This window comes from Phaethon lepturus, unplaced genomic scaffold (genome assembly GCF_000687285.1).
Source record: "Phaethon lepturus isolate BGI_N335 unplaced genomic scaffold, ASM68728v1 scaffold5315, whole genome shotgun sequence".
Taxonomy (NCBI): Eukaryota; Metazoa; Chordata; class Aves; order Phaethontiformes; family Phaethontidae; genus Phaethon; species Phaethon lepturus.
This window is the reverse complement of record NW_010542528.1, coordinates 62,529-83,200: the sequence shown is the minus strand read 5'-3', so window position 1 is coordinate 83,200 and position 20,672 is coordinate 62,529. Positions and strand designations below refer to the sequence as shown.

Genomic DNA, 20,672 nt, shown 5'->3' with positions numbered 1-20,672 from the left:
AAAGAGTGTGGAAAAATAAAGCTGGGCTTTATTACTGCTTAAGAAGAGTAAGGTTACTTACTCTTCACTTACTGGCAAGAAGCCAGTAAGAAAACCGGCCAGTACCTGGCTGTGGGATGCCAGGCTGGTGGAGAGAAACAGCTATCAGACTGGGTTGTCGTGTACTGGGCGGTACTGTGAATCCACTTTAACATAAAAATAACATTTAAACTTTAGAAGCAGTTACCTTCACGAGGGAAAGCCGAAGCCCACACGCATTCTCCAGGCTGATTAAAGAAATAATTTTGAAAACCACGTTTGTTTTTTTTTTTTCTCCCACAGCTAGCTGATCCCTCCTTTTGGGCTTTCTAGTTACATCTTTTATAAGATGCAGTTAATTGGTCAGGTAGCGTAAGTATTGTCTTTGATAATGCGCAGAAATCTAGTGGTGAAAATAAATGCATTTGTTCTTCCAGTCACCAGAAATTAGTGAAGCAATACTTGTTTAATTATAAGACATATGTGTGCTTTGTTAGTTTCCATCTGTCTGCTCGCTGATTTGCAATTAAATGACCAGAAGAAAAAGATATGTCCTGTGGCAGTTGAGGGGAAATGATTCATCTCTAATGTTTCTGTGTTGTGTATGTCTATGGAGCAGCGTGTGCGAGAGGCAGAGGGAGGGAGTGGGGAAGCGGGGCGGATCTGGATATAAGGGGATGAGGAATGCTGAAAAGTCTCTTGCTTTCAAGTTCAAACATATTTCGTTTTCATGAAACCAAATGTGGACTCCCTTTAACTTATTGTAACCCGTCTTTCTGTTTGGAAAAAACTGGGGAGCAAAATGGAGCAAGGAAGAAATACCTGATGGGGAGAGGAGATGGGATTGCAGAAAAAGGAGGCTGGTGTAGTCAGAGTGAAAAGGAAACTGCAGAAAAAAAAAAGGATGGGAAAATGGTAAAAATTAAATCTAATTGGAGTATTCAGAGATGATTAGTTGGAGATAGGAATGGAACTGTTATAGCATGTCACAGATTTTCCCTTTGCTAGAAGAATGTCAGGCCTTATTTAGTGGCCCTTTCTTCTATCATTGAACCAGTTCACTTCTGTTAACTCTCAGGGAGTGATGCAGTAGTGAGTCAGACCTGTTACTCTTTGTAAAACGAGACACCTAAAAAGGTGGGAGAATTTTTAAATTAATATGAAGGAGAAAAAAAACAGAAAAAAAAACACAAAACAAAACAAAAAAGGTGAACATATGTTCTCTTCATAAATAGTTCAAGAGGTTCACAAAATCTTTTGCTGTGTAAGGTATTCCCGTCACTGATAAAGACGTACAGTCTACCTCCATGTAGCTACACGGATGGGTACCATATTACCTTCCCCACCTGCCTCCTTCCTCTGTTCCTGTTCTCGTCTTTCTGCAAAAGCAGTAGCTGGAAGGAGAGCCTTTCATGCCTCTTGTAATTCTGGACACAGCCTGCGCAGGCATGTCTCAGGTACGGGGAGGTAGCCGTCTGACATTTCATCTTCAGAATACTGGCAGGGAGAAGACAGCCAGCCTTCCACAGTATGTTTAGTTTGATGTTCTGTGGTGTTTTATTGATCAGCAGCAGTGTCCGTCACTGTGTGTAATGGTAACTGCCTCAGAGGCAGGAAGGGGGAGATTGAGTAAAGCCTTCAGGACTGTTGGCTTGCTGCTGGTGGGTCTGTCCTAGCTGGTGGCCCCCCACCCCATTGCCGTTGGGAGCCTCTTGGATGTTCTGGCGCAGTGACGGCAGGCGGGGAGGTGGATGGGAAGAGGTTTATTCTCCGCTGTGTTGGTGCTTTCTGATGTGGAAGACTTTGTCTGCAGAATGAGGCAGGGGGGTTTGTGAAGAGGGAGGGAGAGAGAAAGGAAAGTATGTGTGTTGGGTGTTTTCAGTGTTGCCTCCTGTGCGTTGGATTCTTTTCCTCTTTGTCCAGACTTCTTACGTCAACTTTATTCATTACCAGCAGCACCAGAGAGGTGCAGAGGTTCCTTACGTGAAGAGTATGTGTCTGTGTTGGCCCAAAATGTCACCATCTCACAGCTGCCCTGCCCCATGTCCCGGCTCCCGGCTCCTCTCCGTAGTGAGGACTGCACAGACCAGTGTGCTACAAATGAAGTAAATAAAGCACGGCTTAGCACCTTCATTAGCAGTCTCAGCAAGAGAGTCGGAGTTTGAACAAAGAGGCGCAGACTGGACTTGCGTTTAGTCTTTTGCCCTTAGAGCAAATTTCAAATTGCTCATCTGAAACGAAAGGTGCTATTTCCTATTTGTACCAGCCTCAGCCAATACTAGCTATGTGCATGCACTTGATTAAACAGTGCGATAAGTCACTATTGAAAAGTGTGACCTTGAAGCCTCCAAAAGTTTCTATTATTTCTTTTTACGGTTTTGCAGGCAAGTCTCCCAAGCGCTAACATAATGCTTTATTGCTAGTGTTGCCGGTGATGATAACAAAGGACCGTTCCCAGACGTGTGAATGTGTGCATCCCTGTCACATCGCATAGAGGAAAGAGAGCTCAGGATGTAAAGAACAATTTCTTCTAGTCTGAAAACAGCAGTGCTTTTAAGCCTCGGTCTAGGAATGCTCATAAGATAACATTTTATTCAAAAATTGTGCTCCTTCTGAAATTTTCAGAAAGTGCTTGTGTTTGCCAGCTGAATTTTGGTTGTTTCATTTGTCCTTTTTGTCTCTTCTCTACAGATGATGATTTTTTTCATGAACTTCCAGAAACCTTTCCATCTGATCCTCCAGAGCCCTTGCCCCACTTCCTCATCGAACCCGAAGAGGCTTACATTGTGAAGAACAAGCCCGTGAATCTGTACTGCAAAGCGAGCCCAGCCACGCAGATCTATTTTAAGTGCAACAGCGAATGGGTTCATCAGAAGGACCATGTGGTGGACGAGAGAGTGGATGAAACCTCTGGTGAGTTTGTGTTTCGTCATGGAGGGATGAGAATTGCAAAGCACTAATATCAAGCCCACTGTTGTAATCTAGCGGCTATTTCGTATGGAAGCCCTTTTTCTTTACTCTTGATACAGGTGGGAATTCTGTGTCTGGCATTACTGAACATTAGCTGTCATAGCACAGAGGTGGTGTCTATGTCCAGGTCAGTTAGAAAAACGTGATTGTAAAGCACCCTGCCTGAGTTTGAAACAAAAAGGACCCAGGCGAACTGTACACAAAAAAAAGAGAATTGTTTTCTCAGCCAGGTCTACTCCTTGCTCACTTCCCCAGTGTCACAAATTCCCAGTGTTTCACTGTACTGTAGTCATAGACCGACAACCACATTCTTCCCAAAGTGCTGAAGAGCAATTGGGTTGTTCCTAGATTGACGTGTTCTTGGGGAGATTTGAGAAAAAAGGAGAAATTTAATCACTTTCCAGCAAGAAAGAAGGAGAAAGCACACCTGGGCACAGTTTAGAGCAGTATATTGATCCAGAGCAAGCACCTGGCTGTTATTCCATTACACTTTTCTGCCTGCTCCATAGAGCCTGTATGAAGGAGAACTACAGTAGGTTAGTGAGGGAGGGGAAAAAAAAAAAAAAAGCCAAGAGCCTCATCCTTCCTCAGTCAATACCAGAAATCCCACTGGCATTCATGGAAGAAAATTAGGACCCTCATAGTAACAAAAAAAACCCCACAAACAAACAAACAAACAAAAAAACCCTTGAGTAATAAACCAGCATAAAACAAAGATATGATTGTTGCCATTTGGGAAGACTGGTAATCACTGGAGTTTGAGTCACATGCAAGGAGTGAAGCAGGACTTACTGCTGGTTTGGTGGCTCTGAGAAATAACTGGGTACCAAGCAAGAAGTTACCTTTCATCTGGGAATTAAACCACCACTTGGTCTAATTATTTAGAAAAATAACTCCACCAGATGTCTTGGAGGTCTCTTGTGAACGGGGTTTTATTTGTTTCAGCTCATTTATTTGCACAGAGATCAAAAGCATAAACTTTTAACGGTACTGTGGTGCTCTCAGCTTGAAAAAGAGAAGGTGGGTGTAGGAAGAAAGGCTGTAGAAAAAATCTGTATTAAACTGTGGGCCTGTTTGTTTGTAAGAACTGGCTTTTCCAACAAGTTGACTGCAGCAGGAAAAACAAAAAAAGAAATTTTTGTTACTTAATATGTGTTGAACTTTTTTCATCTGTGAGAGTCCACTGGAATGAAGAAGGACAAGCAGGAGGGCAGTTATCACTGATAATTTTTTAAGCCTGTATTGACATCAGCATTCAGAAACATGCAAGTGTTTAGCTGCAGCTAAAATTTTTCACTACTGGTGAAAAATGAAATCTTTTTTCTCAAAAATCTCATTGTAGAAAAACTTCATGATGCTGTAAAGCAAATTGCATTCTACAAATGTAGAAGGCCAGTCTTGAAAAGAGATGCATCTGAATATATTAGAGGACAAATGTTTTGCATAACAAACAGCAGCAATTATGTGCAAAGGAAACCCATATCCAGTTGGAGATTCACATAATCTACTGGACTTTGGGGGGAAGGAGGGTGTCAAAAGCTGTGCACATCAGATTATTAGCACAAGAACCACAAACCCAGTCATACTAATATCTTATAAATGAAACTGTCAAGAGAACCTAAATTTGTCAGTCAATCTGGTTGTTGCCAAAAGGTTGGTTAATGCATGGCACTCTTACAGTGTTTGTGCACCTTCCTGTAAGTGGGTTGCGAATCCAGGGCTTATAGCACATAGTTAGTATAGAAATGGGTAAACAATGTGTTTAAGGTATTGGTAAAATAATATCTTCTTCAAAGCAATGGAAACTCAGGAAAATACATCCAATGCAGATGGATCTGGAGAAGAAGTTGCAGGAGACAGTGACTCTGAGAATTCATTCTGTTGCCTGAAGAAGGAGGTATTGGCTTGGCAGCTTGCACCAGTCAGGCTGGCAAAGCCCTTTGATTCTACCACTTTTGAGGCTATTTTAGTTTCTTTTGCTATTTTTGACTAGCTAGTGCAGTAGCTGTAACCTAGGGCACAGCAGAAGGGACTGAGCTGCTCAGGGGTGGCGTAAGGACGGCAGCCCAAGCCTACGCTGCTGCTGGCTTCTGGCTTGCAGTTAGAGAGGCTGGAAACGTTGTCCACAAACCAGGTTAGGTCTCGCCTTTACATGGGTAACGCAGGGCTCAAAGGGATCTCGGTTACACAGTGTTTCTGATGGGTCAGTTGTGTAATCCCAGCAACTGAAAAGTGGGTGCATTCTTCTTTCCTGATACTTCACCGTTCTTAAGGTCTGTTCTGCCTAAATATGAAGATCACCATGCTGAGGTGGTCTACTGCTGCCATTTTTGAACCAGGCTTTCTCTTTCAGTTCTTTAGGTAGAAAAGCAAAGCAAAGGAAAACCAGACAAACAGACAGTAAAATGTATGAGAGGAAAAAAGTAAAGGTCACTTGTGCTTTCTTTTCTAAAGGATGGGTAATCAGGAAGAAAGAGGACTAAAATACAGGTGGGATGCTAGCGGTACATCATCTTGGGATTGTAAATGATGCATGGCAGAGAGAAATAGGTTTTGATTTGCAAAAGATTATGTGTTCATGGACTTTGAGCCCATGCCTAGGAATGAAATCTGTGTAGAGATGATTAACTCTTCTTATAAGGCAAATTTGTTTCTGTCATTGATAAAACCAGAGACAACAGCACAGCGATAGCAGGGGCACAAGAGATGGAATGAGAGTGCAGCCGAGCTCTCGTTGAAGATAGCTGCTAGATAGAAATGTTGAATATATTAAGAAGGGTAATTTTTAAGAGAGGAGAATAAATATTTATATCTTTTTCCTATGTATATTTATTTTTCTTTGTAACAGAGAGAAGGTACAAAATAAGAGTTATAGTTATATGCACTTCACACTGTGGGATATTTTTAAACAGTAGGTAAAACATTGCTGTAAAGAACATGCATAGGGACTCTGTGGGAGTTGTTGCCTTCTGGTTGGAGAGGATGAGAACAGTAATAGTGACAGGGTGTTCTAGTACCACTTTATTTAATTAAATTAGCCTGAAGAGAGAGCCTTGCAAAAAAATTTCCAAAGATTGAGTCTGAGAAGCCAGAAGCTTTACACAGAACACCATTACATTCTATTTTTTAATCCTCAGACTTGCTGGAATATTTCTTCTTTATGGAAAAAGCTAAGCATTTTCATAAAGAAGCCAAATGGGTGCTTTGAAAACCTTTAGTGCACATCTTTGACTCTTTCATTTCCTATGTACATGAAATACAAGGCAGGGCATGGTCTTTTTTATGTTTTCACTTTTTCCATTAATGTGGAAAAATGTATGTAAAGAATGAGAACACTGGTTTTATAAAAAACAAAGATGAAAGTTGTTTTGAGGGAACACATTTGATTTTATGACTGACTGTCATAAAAGGTAACAGCAACAAAGGTAAAAGGAACCCTGCAGAACTGATGCTTTAGGGGGCAAGAAAATTCTGTTGTCACAGGGCAGGAAGCTCAACAGCATCAATAATTGTTAGAGCAATTTGTGCACATTTTCCAAATTACTGTACCTCTGAAAATGACTATGGCAAAAGATTTTATTTTGCATGTGTGCTTTTTATGGAGAAATATTTTCGGACACACACCCCCCAATTCTGCAGTGGTGGGAGAGTTGCAGATGTATAGAAAATCAGTGTCCTGCACCCCTTTCATTTGTCCAGAAGGTTTAAATGCTGCTAAATCAAACCCCACATCCCAGTGATGTACAACAGAGAAAAATCAGGACTACAGGGACCTTGTTTTTGTCTTTTCAATTTGGATATGCATTGTAGTAGTTTCCATGACTATTAAGGTGAAATGATCTATAAAACCCCTCTTGCCCTCTGCAATGCCAGTGACATGTTCTTCTTCACTCTCCTTCAAGGAAGTAGAAAACAATATTTGGGACTCTTCTAAGTGCTAATTAAATAGACATATTGGGCAATTCAGCCAGCATTATTGTTTGCCTACACTTTCTGTCTTCTTTTGCTGGGATGAATAGGGAACGGAGGGCTCAGAGAGTTTGCTGATGACCTCCTCTGTGTTCCCAAATAGCAGCAAGATGGAATAAGGACTCTTGAGCCTGGCCTGAGGCCCCAGCTAATGCAAAATGAACAGGCTTATCAGTGCAGTCTCAGAGGAGAGGCATGCTGAGGGAGGCTCTGTTAAGGAGCAGGTGAAGTCGCCAATCATTTTTCCCATGTTCTGCCTGCAGAAGCGGGCTCTCAGAAGACCTGATGTTCCCCAGGAGCATCCCTGGTGCCACCCAGCCTTCAGCAAGGGTATGTGGCTCCAAGGACTTTCCCTTTGGCTACCCCTTCAACACTCTACCTCCCCACAAATCAACGAAAATGATAAAATTAGAATCTGGCTCAGAATAAGATTTTTGTCTGATTAAGAGGGTTTATCAAACTGCACTGAGGCAGATGAATATGCTCTTCTTTTCAGACAGAAATCTTAGACTTCTTTGTTTCACTTTCTTTACACAGCCGCCACTGTGATTCCCATGCTTACCTCCCACCATTACCTTTCACCATTAATAAAGTATTTTTGGATGACTCGCAGATTTGATGAAAGGAGACTGAGCTTTTGACGTAGGGTCAGCATTGATCTGGCAAGTAGGAGGTTGTTACCTTAAGCAATGGGTTTGGCAGCCTGTCGAGGGAGTAGGTACCCAGCTAGCTAAGTCTTTAATAGATCACCCTCTCAACAGAAAGATCAAAGATTGATGTCTGCCCTTTTGCCTTTAAAACAGCTCTTACAAGGTGCTGCAGCCAAGACAGCAGTGGGGAAGCCTCCACAGGGACTGTCTTCTGGCTCCATGTATAGAGGCAGAAAAATCACTTCCAGCACACCGTGCTCCATCATTTTATCTTCCTCTCTGTATGCACATCTCATGAAAGCCCTTTATTTTAGTGTTTGTGACACCACATTTTGGAAGGCTGCATTGCCCTAGTGACAAAAGCCCCATCAACTTGTTCAGAAGTTGCTTAAGGTGGGAAATTTGATTATACAGCAAAGATCATCATGTAGCCTTTCATTTTGAGCGGTTGTGCTCGTTTGTCTTAGTATTTTTTATAAATAAGAAAAACTATTGTTACTTTTAAATCCAGCACTTATTTGAATACCAGTGTTGAAGAACTTGGAGCCCAAATATGAAATTCAGATGCTCTCTGCCTCCATGTAAGCACAGCTCAGGGAGAGGAGTGCATTTTACTTATTTTCTGTGACCCACGGATCTTCCTTTCCTTAATGCTCTTTTCCCTCTCTGCACATCTTCCTTCCTTAATCTCTTTTTGCTGCTTCTTGACCTGCTGTAGCCTCCTAATTCTCTGTATTATTTTTCAAAAGTCCAAAAGATAAGGAAAAAAGCAATTTTTCTGAACAAGTGTGGCCAGTTTCCCTATTAACTTCACTAAGGAGATGACAGGTGATGCTAAATGCTGCAGTTATACTGAGCCTGCAATATTTTGACTCTCTGGGGTAGAATACCTCGGGGTTATGTTAGTAAGGGTAGCCGCATATCATAAATAAGGATTGTTTTCATTCCACTGTTGTCACAAGTCATTTTATTTTCCGTTTATCATTGGATCAAATCCATTACAAACATCAAGCACCCCGATTCAAAATAATTATTTCTCAGCAACATATTGCCAATTTTTAGCTCTGCTCCTTCAATACCCTGCCCTAATCCAACTCATTTCAAGGAAATTTAAAAACGCGTCTATGTATCTCTTCCCAAATGCTTCTATTAATAGTTTTGAGATGTGGCTTAGAATTAATACTACAGCACATTTTCTTTAGTAATTCAAAGTTTGTCCCCTCTTTGGAAGGATGCTGTAAGTGAAACATGTTTATATGTGTGGTCTGAAAGGCTGCAGCTGATACAGAAAGGAGCAGACAACTCTATTTCTCCAAAGAACTGGAATTCTCCAGGGAAATGCAGTCTGTTTACTTGCATAAAAGTATATGAACAAACCCACATTTTTTTCCTATTTGACATTTAGGTTGCAGCCATTTTACATGTTGCTCGGGCCATCTTCTGTCCTCCTATCACTCCCTGTGTCCTGGCGGGCAGCTCTGGAACCCCATGCTCATCACCACTGCAAGAGGAGTTCTCTCTTCTTGCAGTTTGTGTCTTCAAAATTAGCTGCTAGGAACATGGTCCTCAGCACGCCCAGATCAAGGGAATACCCGACAGCAAAGCTGCTGCAAACATTTTTTGCAAGCAGGCAAATTTTCCACTTTCATCTTGAGTAATCAGTATACTTTGATAGAAAAAGAGCCAGCTTGGAAACTTCAGAAGCAACACAGAGGCAGAGAATCACCATTTTCTAGGACAAATTCAAAATGGTGTTTATTTTTGCTGAAGTGAGTGGAGAAATCACAGAGGTCAGTCCTGACCTAAAGAAAGGAAATAATATTTTTATAAACAGAATAACAACATTGGGCCAGATATTTGCTTCTGGAGGGAAATCTGCTTATAGGCCATACCAAACCATCCCCAAACCCAGGAAGATTCTCTTTCTGTATAGAAGCCTGCAAAAGAGTTTTAGACTAGATATTAGGAAAAATTTATTTGTGGAGAGAGTGGTCAAGCATTGGAACAGGCTGCCCAGAGAGGTGGTGGAGTCACCATCACTGGAGGTGTTCAAAAAACATGTAGACATGGCACTTCAGGATATGGTTTAGTGGGCATGGTGGTGTTGGGTTGATGGTTGGACTTGGTGATCTTAAAGGTCTTTTCCAACCTTAATGATTCTGTGAAAAGACTGTGGGGTTTTTGAGTTTATACTCCATTGAATGTAGTATTCACTACGTATAACAGGCTTATAAAACATATATTCACACATCATTAATTTCTTCTTTAATCAAACTGTTTTATATGGGATTTTTGTCCCTAGAAGTCTTTGTGGAAGGCTGCTTCAAGCTCTTACATGTAGACACCTTCTTCAAGTGTTCACAACCATTGACACCTGCCTGTTGTGCCAATGTTGTCCTTTCCAGCAGCCCTTTGGCCTGTGGGGATGGGTGCCCCGCCACCTTGACAGGTGGTGGCCATGGACCTCGTGAACCCTCTGCCCTCATGCTGCTAAGCTGATTGAGCCGGGCTCTTCGAGCCTTGGCGCTTGCTCTATCCTTCAGGGTATTCAGGGATGCTAGCAGGGGCCCCAGAGGGAGCTACTCTTCCTGCAAGTTACTCCTGCTCACGATCTTCCTGTGAGTAATGACGGGTCCATGGGAAGGATCATTTGCCTATTCCAAATTTTCTGTGGATTCACCATGTATCTCTGTGCAAATCACTCAACGTCTCTGTTATTTACCTCTGCAAAGTGCTTTGGGACCAAAAGATAAAAGCTTTAGGATATTTATTCATTTCTTATTGCAGCATTAACTTCCCATCTGCAGCTGTTCACCTAATTGTCCTGAAGGTTTCCTGTGGGCTTCTAGAAAAACAAATCTGAGACAGGAAATAAAGTTATTTAAAATAATAAGAGGAAGAATATTGATGCTTAATGCACTCATCTGAAATGTTTGAGGATACCCCTCTGAATATTTCCAGCCTACACCTTATTTCCCTCCAAGTTTTTCCTTCATTAAACCCTTTGTTACACATGTGTAATCCCATTAATTCCCCAAAAGACATCTTCAGACATCAGTCCACCCACCACAGCTTCAGACTAACCACAGCTTTGCACAGCAATGCTTCCGTTTTCCATCCGTGTCCCCTGGCTCCTTTGGAGCTGAACGCCCTTTGTGTGGGATCTGGAGCCCCCGCAGCGAGGGCGGTCTGGTGCCTGAAAGGCCAATAAATGTCAACTTGGTTTGGAAGCGAGTCCCAAAGGACAGTCTCCATCCTGTGTCTGCTGGCCTAAATGGAAAACAACTGTTTTCTGGATACAGGAATGGCAGAAAAGAACAGCAGAAGCCAAGGTCTTGTGAGCTGTCAAACAAAAGTGCTGCAGTCAGTAGCACCCCAGCAGTGCAAGGGCAGGAACATTTGCATCCTATAAATGTAGGGGTTTCAGTTAATTAAATATGAGAATGAGTAGGACTAATAGGTCTGTAGTTTCTTTGCAAAAATCCCTAAAAATAATCAGGGAAATGGAAGGTCCATGTTATATCATACTTTTTCTTTGTTGAGAACAAGTTACAGTCTGATGCAGTCACTGGAATTGTAGTCTAGCCCTGTTTAGAGACATCAGGCTCTTGATGACTGGACAAGACATTGAAGTGGTGTTGTCTTGAGTCCCCTGAAGTCTGTGTAAGCTTGTATCTCAGCTACCTGACTAATATCTTCTACTTTTTTCTCTATTAGTTCATCAGGCAGTGAAATCACTCTCTGAAGGGAGGTAGAAGAATTCCTGTTGCTTAAAACAAGACTGGAGACATTCTTCCCCCCCCCCCCAAAAGCACCATTTATATGGAAAAACCCTAGTGAGGCTTTTTTCACTATGTGGGTAGGGTTCCAAATCATCTCTACCGTGTAAGGGAAAGGAAAGAGAGGTGGCTGTCACATGCAGCTCTGACCCGTACAGGATCTAATTTTGTGCTGCCTTTGCTGGCTCACCGCTTGCATTTGTTTTCTCATTCCCACGCATTCCTCATTCGTACGTAAATGAGCAGCGTGATGAGGTAGGTACCAGCAGGACTGCCATTCACTGGCAAGGTTATGTACAGCTCTTTCTCATCAGGTTTTGATGGGATGCCTTTCACAATTCCTCGTAACTTCTCATCCCTCTTCATATTTTGATTGTGAGAGCAGAAAGGAAGTCTTTTGTCAGACTCTTCTGTGTGTCTTCTTCCCCTTGAATACTGATCTTTAGGCCCTCGCAGCCTTTACTGTTATTTGCACCCATGTTTTGATTTTGAGAGAGGGTCGTGGTTGCTTGATTGCTTCTTTTGGCTTCCCAGTGACTTGTATAAATGAAGTTTCTGTAATGAGCGCTGATGCTGCGCCTTGGGTCGGTTGCCGTGCCCTCCTCTAAAGAGGAGTTAGGATTGCCAGGCCTGAAGAATAACAATGCCTAGAAGTGGATCAGGCTCACTTTGAGGTTTAGTTTTAATCCTTTTGTTCTTCAAGTGAGGTGCAAAGCGGTACTGGCATTCAGTCAGAGTGGGTACGCAGAGAAAAAAAAAAAATTAAAAAAAGAGGCAGCCAGAATTACAAGGATGCTATTGGTGGCATTTACTTACATAATGAAAAAGGTCTTTTTTCATCTCAAAGTCGCATGGCTCTGCAGAGCAACTTGCTCGCATCCCTGGTGCCTCGCTGTAGCTGACGGGGTCATGAGCTGTGCTGTTTCCAGAAACATGTACACACCAAATGACTTCTGCGCCCGCCAGGCTGCCTTTTCGCACGCCTTCCTGCGACGGTTCTTTTATTCGCTACAAACCAAGGAAAATCTCCTGGTGCTCAGGAGCCGGTGTGTTGACTGCTGCCCTGGCACAGCCCTGAAAACACGCTGGATAGAGGAGCAGACAGTAAATTCCCAAAGCTTCATTTCTGTCTGGTGAAAGTCATTTCACTTGACAGCGCACTGGACAAAGCTGCTTTGAAAGCAGCTTCTTGCCTTTTTCTTTTCTTCTTTTTAATTTTTTTTTTCAAGATACCAAAGTCGGCTGTGAAATGGCATCCCCAGCATGCAGAAAAACAACGGCAAAAAGCAGTGGGGCTTTTACACTTCTCCCCCAGCCTGCTGTTCCTGCACATCGTCGACTAAAAAAAAGGAAAACAACTGCTGAGAAAGGCTCCCGAGTGACCCCTTGTGTCACGTTGCGACTGTCCTTGTTCCCACAATAGCTGCACCAGCCACTGAACTGTGTCATTGCATCAAGTTCATAGAAATAAGGCGTTTTCACATTGTCTCTGCTTCTCAAAACCACGTAGAGTGGGTGTGATACGTAAGTACATGTGCAGATACATATTTTATATATACACGCACGTATATGTCAGTTAGTCAATAACATAAACAACTTGGTGTATATTTTTATATTAAAAATTACACACAAACCCATTTATTGTTTATTTCCCTGCCCCCCTCCACTATGCAAAGGGAATGTAAACACGCTGTTCAGAATTCAGATGCTCTCAGTTGGCTTCCCAGATGTTTGAAGTTCAATAGATTTTTTTTTTTTCCATAATTTCCTCGGCTTCTTCTAGTGAAGTGCTAAACAATCATTATTCCTTTTTGCCTGCACATTGAGATTCATCTGTAGGCTCTAAACTGCCTCAAAAGTGCTTCAATTTTGCATGAGCACTAAGCTGGGGACTGGGAAGCATTACCCACTGCTGAAGGCCCAGATCATTAGAAAGAGCATGTAAATCCTCTGAACCAGAAATAAAAAGTGCACAGATTTTCTTTGTGAAGTCTCAACTGCAGCTATAAGTAAAACATGAACCATTGGCATGGTTTTTTTCCTGGCCCTTGAAAAAAACCAAGCCACCAATATCTTTTCTCAGCTGCACGTGCCTCAACCAAAAGAAGGGAAGATTGGGCTTTGACCCAAAAGATGGAGCTGCTAAGAGCTCATACTCATGCTTTCCTGTGCGGATGACCTCTCTTCTTCCTCCTCCCTGTAAGTAGCACCAGCCTGGCAGAGAATTGCTTGGGTGCCGCCGCTCGGGGTTACTTAGTGTCAGGATGACTTGGGTCAAGATGCTTCAACTCACATTTGTTTCTGCTCCTAGACCTCAGCCTATGTGAGTTCAGAAATTATAATGCCCATGGTTGAGCGTAAATATATGTTTGTAGTGAGGTTTTCTTTGGCATCCTGCTACACCAGAGCATGATTATTACTTTTGTACCAGGAGAAGGGAAAAAAGAAGGCGGCAACAATAGGCACACATAGTTACACATGGAAGAGAGCAACGCATTTTGGAGCAATTTGTGCATATTAACAAAAAATGCCATCAAGCAGAAAATAGTCTCCATTAAAAAAAAAGGGGGAAGGTGTTTTTCCTTTGTCTCTGAATTGTTTATAGGCTGAGAACAAGCAATGCAATGCTGTTCTGAGGTATTAAACAGCAATAGTTCAAGGCGGATGTAAAGCAATCAGCTGCCGAGGTTGGTGAGGGGGGAGATAGCAGAGGGGCTATTCTCTACCTTCCCCAAGGGGACAAGCCCACAGGGCAGTACTGCCCACCTCCGCCACGCTGACAGGGACCTGGACACACGGTTTGTTTTCCACCAGCATTCAAGAACTCAGTTTTGAAATCTTCCCTGCATCTTACACAACTTGGTTCTTCAGATGTTAATGGGAAAAGAACAAAAAGGCCTGTTTTCACTAAAAGAAAATAAAACCCAAGCAGAATGTGTGTTTCTTAATTACAGTTCAAAGTAAAATCCCTCTGAAGACAGCCCTTTCTAATTTTTGTGTAAGTCAGTTAAAATATAGTGGGGGAGCTGGGTTTTTATCTTAACTCACTACCATTAGCTGGTGACTAGATACCATAGCTAACTGATGCAAACCAGTGCAAGCTTGACTTTATTAGGCTGTTGCCTTCACCTGTATTAATTTGAGTTAAGAATGTATCTGTTTCCTAAAGTCCTAAAGAGAAAGTTAGGAAGAGAGCAAAAATAACTGGAAGCCTTTAATTTAAATATTTAAGGTAATATTTGTGGAAAATTGTTTGTTGTCTTCATGCAGTCATTTCATATCACCAGCCAGCCACACTTTACGGAAAAGGAGTATTGAGGCAAAACCAGGTGCATGCAATCACAGCCTGAAGGATTACTGGGTGTTAAAGCTGTTTGCTCGTCTAAACTATCTCTAGATAACTATCTGTCTATCTATCTTTTGTTAAGGTTACAGATACTCTATATAGAAAATAAGCTATAGGCAAAACGTGCCATTGCACAGTCATCTCTGTCCCATTAGGATGCACAGAGTACATTTTTCTCAGCAAGAACTTTAATATTTGAAGTCTCTTCATGTGCATAGCCTATTTATTAATTTTTTAAACACCAAATTCCATAGCTTAAGTACTCTGATGTATTTGAGCAGAGTAACTCCCCTGACTGTGAGGGATCCATTTCTGCAAAAGGGTAAATAAATTTCAATTCTGACATACCATTGATTTTATTTTTACCTTTGTAAAAACGTTATTTCACCAAATAAAGTGATCAGCCTTCTGCTACAGAGACAGGTTGTTTATAGCACCCGTGATGAGTGATTAAATTAATTGGACAGGTCATTCTGGACTATCAGTAAGTTAAAAGGTCATAATTCTTGGCTTTGGTCACTTAAGTTTTACCATCAGAGAACAGTCTAATGACAAAGGACTGCATAATAAGAAAGCAATCTGTTTACCTTTTATTAAGTCTGTTTACAGTCATACCACTTCGGTTTATGGTCTTGGCCACTTTCATGAAGCAAAAAATATGATGCTGTTTTAAAGATTTTTGGCCGAAGCTTTGGATGAAATATAAGACAGATGGGGACTATGAGAACTGAAGATGCTTTCATCCGTTTTGCCAAACCCTGTGGAGATAATTCAGCCCCTCCTGAAATTATTGCAAAACTCAAATTTTCTTTTTTGGTATCAGGATTCTCCCTCCACCCTCATCTTGCATAAAAAGCATGTATACTTACGTCATTCAAATCTGTCCTGACTGAGCAACATTCAAAAAGTATTCCTTCACGTCCCTTTCTTACTCCTAATAGCTAGAAGAAGAAACTGTGAGTCAGAAAGCATGGACTGTCTCAGACTGGCACTGATTTATTTTAGGACTGAGCAAGCCACCGCATTTTACTCTATGTCTAGGTTGAGCATCTGCATGGGGACGTACCATGGTTTTCCAAGTCACATGCCGTATGATTTGATTCTATAGCAGCATGCGTTGCATGGAGGTGTGGAGGAATCCCCCTACCCCAGAGCTGTGTGGCTGCTGACTCCCCAAAGCCTCTTCTACGTCACCAAGAAACACCGTTCCTGCCCTGTGTCCCCACCGCACAGCAGGAAGGGAGATTTGGGGGGGTGCGTGCAATCGGGGGCATCTGTGCCTGTCTAGCAGGGAGGGAGCCAACAGCACTGAACGTCAGGCTTGGGAGGGTGCTCTGAGTATTGATTTCAAGAAATTGAACTTGTAAAGGATTGCAAGTTACCTGCATGAAAATGGGCTATATTTCCATACTTATTTACAGTGGCTGCGATGATACACCTGCAATCTATATGCATGTATTACAGTAATGTCTTTTTCCAGACCAGTAGGTCATAAAGTTCCATCTCCTTGAGAAATGTGTTCTACGGCATATGTGATTACTAATTAATGAAATACCTTTTGGGCAAATGAAAACACAAAAGCACAGAAATTGTTTGAACTTCTACTTACAGAGAAAATAAACAAATTATCCATGCAGTTTCTTAGAGTTTGTAAGTGCGGTTCAGTCTTGCAACTAAATAGCTCCTGCTTAGTGTTGTGCCAGAGGGTCAAACACATGCCAGTGTAATACTTCCACTAAAATTGCTCTATCAAAGTCCTGAGGAATATTTTCACACATGTGGGATATTAGTATCAAATGCCGAATACTTATGGCAGCCAAAATACATGAAAATAATTTCTTGGCAGAACGATGCCCAGTGAGGTGTAAATACTAATTCTGTGACCTGGACTGACTCCAGGCTGGATAATTACGTTTGATTAATTGATAATAATCTGCTTTCAGACACTCACGGTGATCGTTTCTTGTCTTGAGCAGTCATATTTGGTTGCAGAACCTTGTAAGACATTTTTGTTTCCCTCTAGAACGAAATGAGTCTGATTGGCAAATCTGCTCCTATTAAAATCATTGGGAAATTTGCCAATTACTTTCGACGGGTGCAATACGGAACCCGGGAGTTCGTATTGCAGTTACTAATAATCTACCATAATATCATATAATTACATTACATTTGCATACATTAAAAAAGATAACATTTCTGCCTCTGAAGACCAGATAATCTACCTCGCAGTTTGTATAGCCAGACAAGTTAAGCGCTTGGGGACCGTGTGAATGAAGTGTGTCTTTGCTTGATTGTGTTTCTAGGATACAGTTTATAATAAAAGACCGTGTATATAAGGTACAATTCCCTCTTCACGCTTCCTTTTGCTCCAGGAGGGGTAGTAATTTTATTCTGATATATACCGTCAGCCAGTGCCTCTCCCCTGTGCTCGCTGGGCTGCACACATTAGCAGTAGGCAGACTGAGCAAGGCTCCCGCCACCCTCCGCCTCTCTCCACCCATGATTCCCTCATTAATGTGCAAATACAGAAATAAGTAAAGTTCTGGTTCCTTCCTGCTCCTTTTCAGAGCCCAAGTTGTAGTAGCCCCAGAGATACATTTATTTTATTGAAATGAATAATTGTATATACTGTGCTGCTAAATATGTAAAATTGTCACTCATGACGAGCCTATTTAATTTGTGGGACTAGGACATAATTGCAGTCTAATTATGCCAAACGCCTTGAGCCTTTTTGTAAGCCATCCTCCGTCCTCAACCGGACAAAAAGCTATTAGATCTAAAAGGATATCTTAGACAAGTTTATTTAGTCTCCTAATGGCTACAGGGTTTTGGACCTCTCTTTAGGGATAGTCCACGAATGTAATGTCTTTCTCTGGTGCCAGGTTTAGGTAAGTGTATTAAATCTGACTGACCTGTGTGTATAAATAGCCCCAGCCTTGAGCAACCTCTGTGACAAATCTTATAACCAAGCAGATCCAGATCTGTACACTCAGGACTCGGAGAGGACAGCAAATATTTTTGGTTTTGTTTTTTCCTGAGATTTTTTTACTTCCTTGTACTCAAGTTGTAAAACTTCTTACATTGCTTTTCTCTTGGGAATGCTGCAGTTATTCACTGAGATCAGCAAAGAAACACTTGTGCAGAAAGAGCCCAGCAACCTGGGGATGCATTTTTAAGGATCTGTGGTTTTTTTCAGTGAACAATCTTAAGATACAATTACCGTTTATTTTTGAGAATTACTTTAAATTTCTTTGATTTTCTGCATTTTCATTTTAAAGCTTCTCTCTTCACAAATGTTCTTGTTGCCAGAAATAGGACGGTGATAATTTGACCCAATATCTTCACATATCTGTCTTCATACCCAAGATCCAGATGGGATGCAAGAGGCTACAGAAACAGTTCTCACATTGTTGAATGTAAATCAAGTTTGGACAGTGCAAGCGAATGCTTTCCCCTGTCATATTCTAGCTATTCATCACAGGGAGAGTACGAGTTAGAAATACTGTATAGATGCTCTTTATGGATTTATACACATTAGAAGGGACCTGTCAAGCATTTTATCTACCCACATTTCTGTTATCTCCCTTCAGCTGTGTTTGTTATTGCATTGCTTTCAAATAAGAAGATCCTGACTTCTTGTGGATTGTGCCACCATCTATGTGATTATATTAATTCTGGAAATGTGCGGCTTACTCAAGTGTTGTAAGAAAACATTTATTCTGCGTATCTTCACCTGCTGTATAGCTTAGCCATGTGAGGAACTAGACTGAAAAATTAAATGTATTTCTAATAAAAAAGATGAGGTAGAGGAGATACTCTCTGTGAGAGGGTGACATTTTGTTACTTAGCACTGTGGAGTAGTAGAAATGGCCAATGCCAGGTAGGTTATATGCTGCATAAATTACTGCTAATCTCTTAATCTGTCTTGTAAATATATTTAGGCAAAGTATGGGGACTGATTTTATAAAGTGATTTCTAATTTTGCACTCAGAGGTTGTGCACTCACCCATAATCAAACAATTCGACAAACAGTTGCCTGAACTGCAGGCACAGCATGTCATGTTGTCTGGGAATATTGAGACATGGGTTGTTGGCTTTTTTTCTTTTTTTTAACGACTCCAGCTACTGTTCTTTGATGTAGAAGCAGAAGCAGCTTCAACAGGGATAAGATGAAGATCTGTTTGAAGTCATCATACCAGGGTTGTCCTGCACTTGGTGCCCATGTGAGGTGGATAAGCGATACCCTCCTGAATGAAAGCAGACAGCCTGTACCAGCTCCTCTGTGCAACCTGATGTACAGCAGTAGGTCAGCGGGTAAAAAGGCAGTTGCTCTCTGAGGTATCTCAGCAGATTGTGTTTTTTGTAAACTAGTCTAGAAAGGGATTTTCTGTTAGGGGTTATGTTGAAGTCTGTTAGCAGAAGGAATAGGGTTGCGAGTTGATACAAGAGAAACGCATCCCTTTGTGCTTGTCCCGGAGTCTGAGGCTGGGTGCATTTCAGCTGGGGAGATGTTTCTCCTAAATCGATGTGGCTGTTTGTGCAATGAGGTGCCAATGGACGATGCTCGGAAGGACTGGTTGAATCAGCTTTAAGTTCTGGCCGTGGATGCTCACATCCCGGGTGATCTCATGGCATCACCAGCTGGTTTGATACATTTTGGACTCTAGGAAAAATAGTTTACCTTATGGACAAAGAGGCAATGATATTTTTTGGTTGTAAGCAGAAAGAGGCAGCATCTATTTGGTACATAAAGAAGGTCATGGCACAACTGTTGATATGACTCAAAGATCAAAGACCAAATTACTTTGAATAACCTGACTCCTATCAGTGCTTCACGTCTGTCCCAAAAGACATTACCTGGAGTAGCTTGTTATTTTGAATTAGAAAGCATCTCAGAGATAAAAAGTTCTGCTGGTGCGTTCAGTGAGAGCTATTTATTGTATGGTTTTGTGTCTTCAACAGACTATCAAAAAATGGCATTTGTGTCTTGAATGTTAAGACAATTTCATAATCATTATTAAACAGTACTGTCATTATGAGCCTGCTTGCTTTTGCCCTCGGGTTACAAAGTTCACTGCTCCATCGAGCTGTGTCATAATCATCCTTATTATAAAACATAATATTGTAACCTTCAAAGGCTCCCTGGGCTAGTGCTGTAAAAACTGGGAATGAACTGAAGTAATCTTTAGGCTAGCAGCGGTTGCACTGGGAAAATATAACCATTTTATGCATGTAATGTACATGCTCCATCCCCACCCTCTTCATGCTCTTCTCAACAGGACAAAAGCTATCCCTCAGACCCTTTTTGGAGCCAAATTAGCTCATTAAAGCAGAACAAGTTTATAACACAGTGTTCACTGCATATCAAATGCCCGTGCACCGGGTTGGTTTCCATTCTTTGGAGTGCAGTTGCCATATTTTGAGTATTTCATTTCAAGGAGGAAAGCTATTAAGTGTTTCTCCCAAAGTAGCTGATTATTCAATGGCTAAAGATGTCAAGGATAATGAAATAAAAAGGGAGCTAGGCTGTGGTAGTCTCTAGTAGGAAAATGCATCTCATCAGAAGGCATTCCCACCATAGAAGTCTATGGTATTACATGCATGAATTCCTTTCTGCTGTTGTTAACCAAGTTTTGGATGCAAACAGCATGCAGCCTCAATGACAGGGCACAAGTGGGTACAAACAGTAATTAATCGTTGGCTCCCTGAATGGAGCCTCTGTGAGGCAGGAGGCAAATCAAAGGGCTGTCCTGGTTTCCAGCCCTTGAGGGACTCGCCACACTGTACAACTGAGAACATTCACATTACGAATATCACTTTGTAAGCCATGTGGCAGGAGGCTGAGGGTAGCTGGCCTTCCATGGGCTCAAGTCTGTTCTCAGCAGAAGGACCTGCCTTTTGGTGTTTGGGGATGGGGACAAACTGTGCACACTGTGATCC

General features: G+C 41.7%; 1 protein-coding gene across 1 annotated transcript in view; it reads left to right on the top strand.

Moving 5' to 3' along the window:
* Positions 1–1,466: 1,466 nt before the first annotated feature.
* Positions 1,467–20,672, top strand: part of UNC5C (unc-5 homolog C (C. elegans)) — a gene marked incomplete at its 3' end in the record, with an annotated part of 80,452 nt that continues 61,246 nt past the window's right edge. Inside the window, exons 1-3 of the mRNA XM_010288048.1 lie at positions 1,467–1,475; positions 1,942–2,008; positions 2,710–2,931. Of these exons, the coding sequence (XP_010286350.1) occupies positions 1,467–1,475; positions 1,942–2,008; positions 2,710–2,931 (298 nt within the window). The remainder of the gene's footprint in view (positions 1,476–1,941; positions 2,009–2,709; positions 2,932–20,672) is intronic.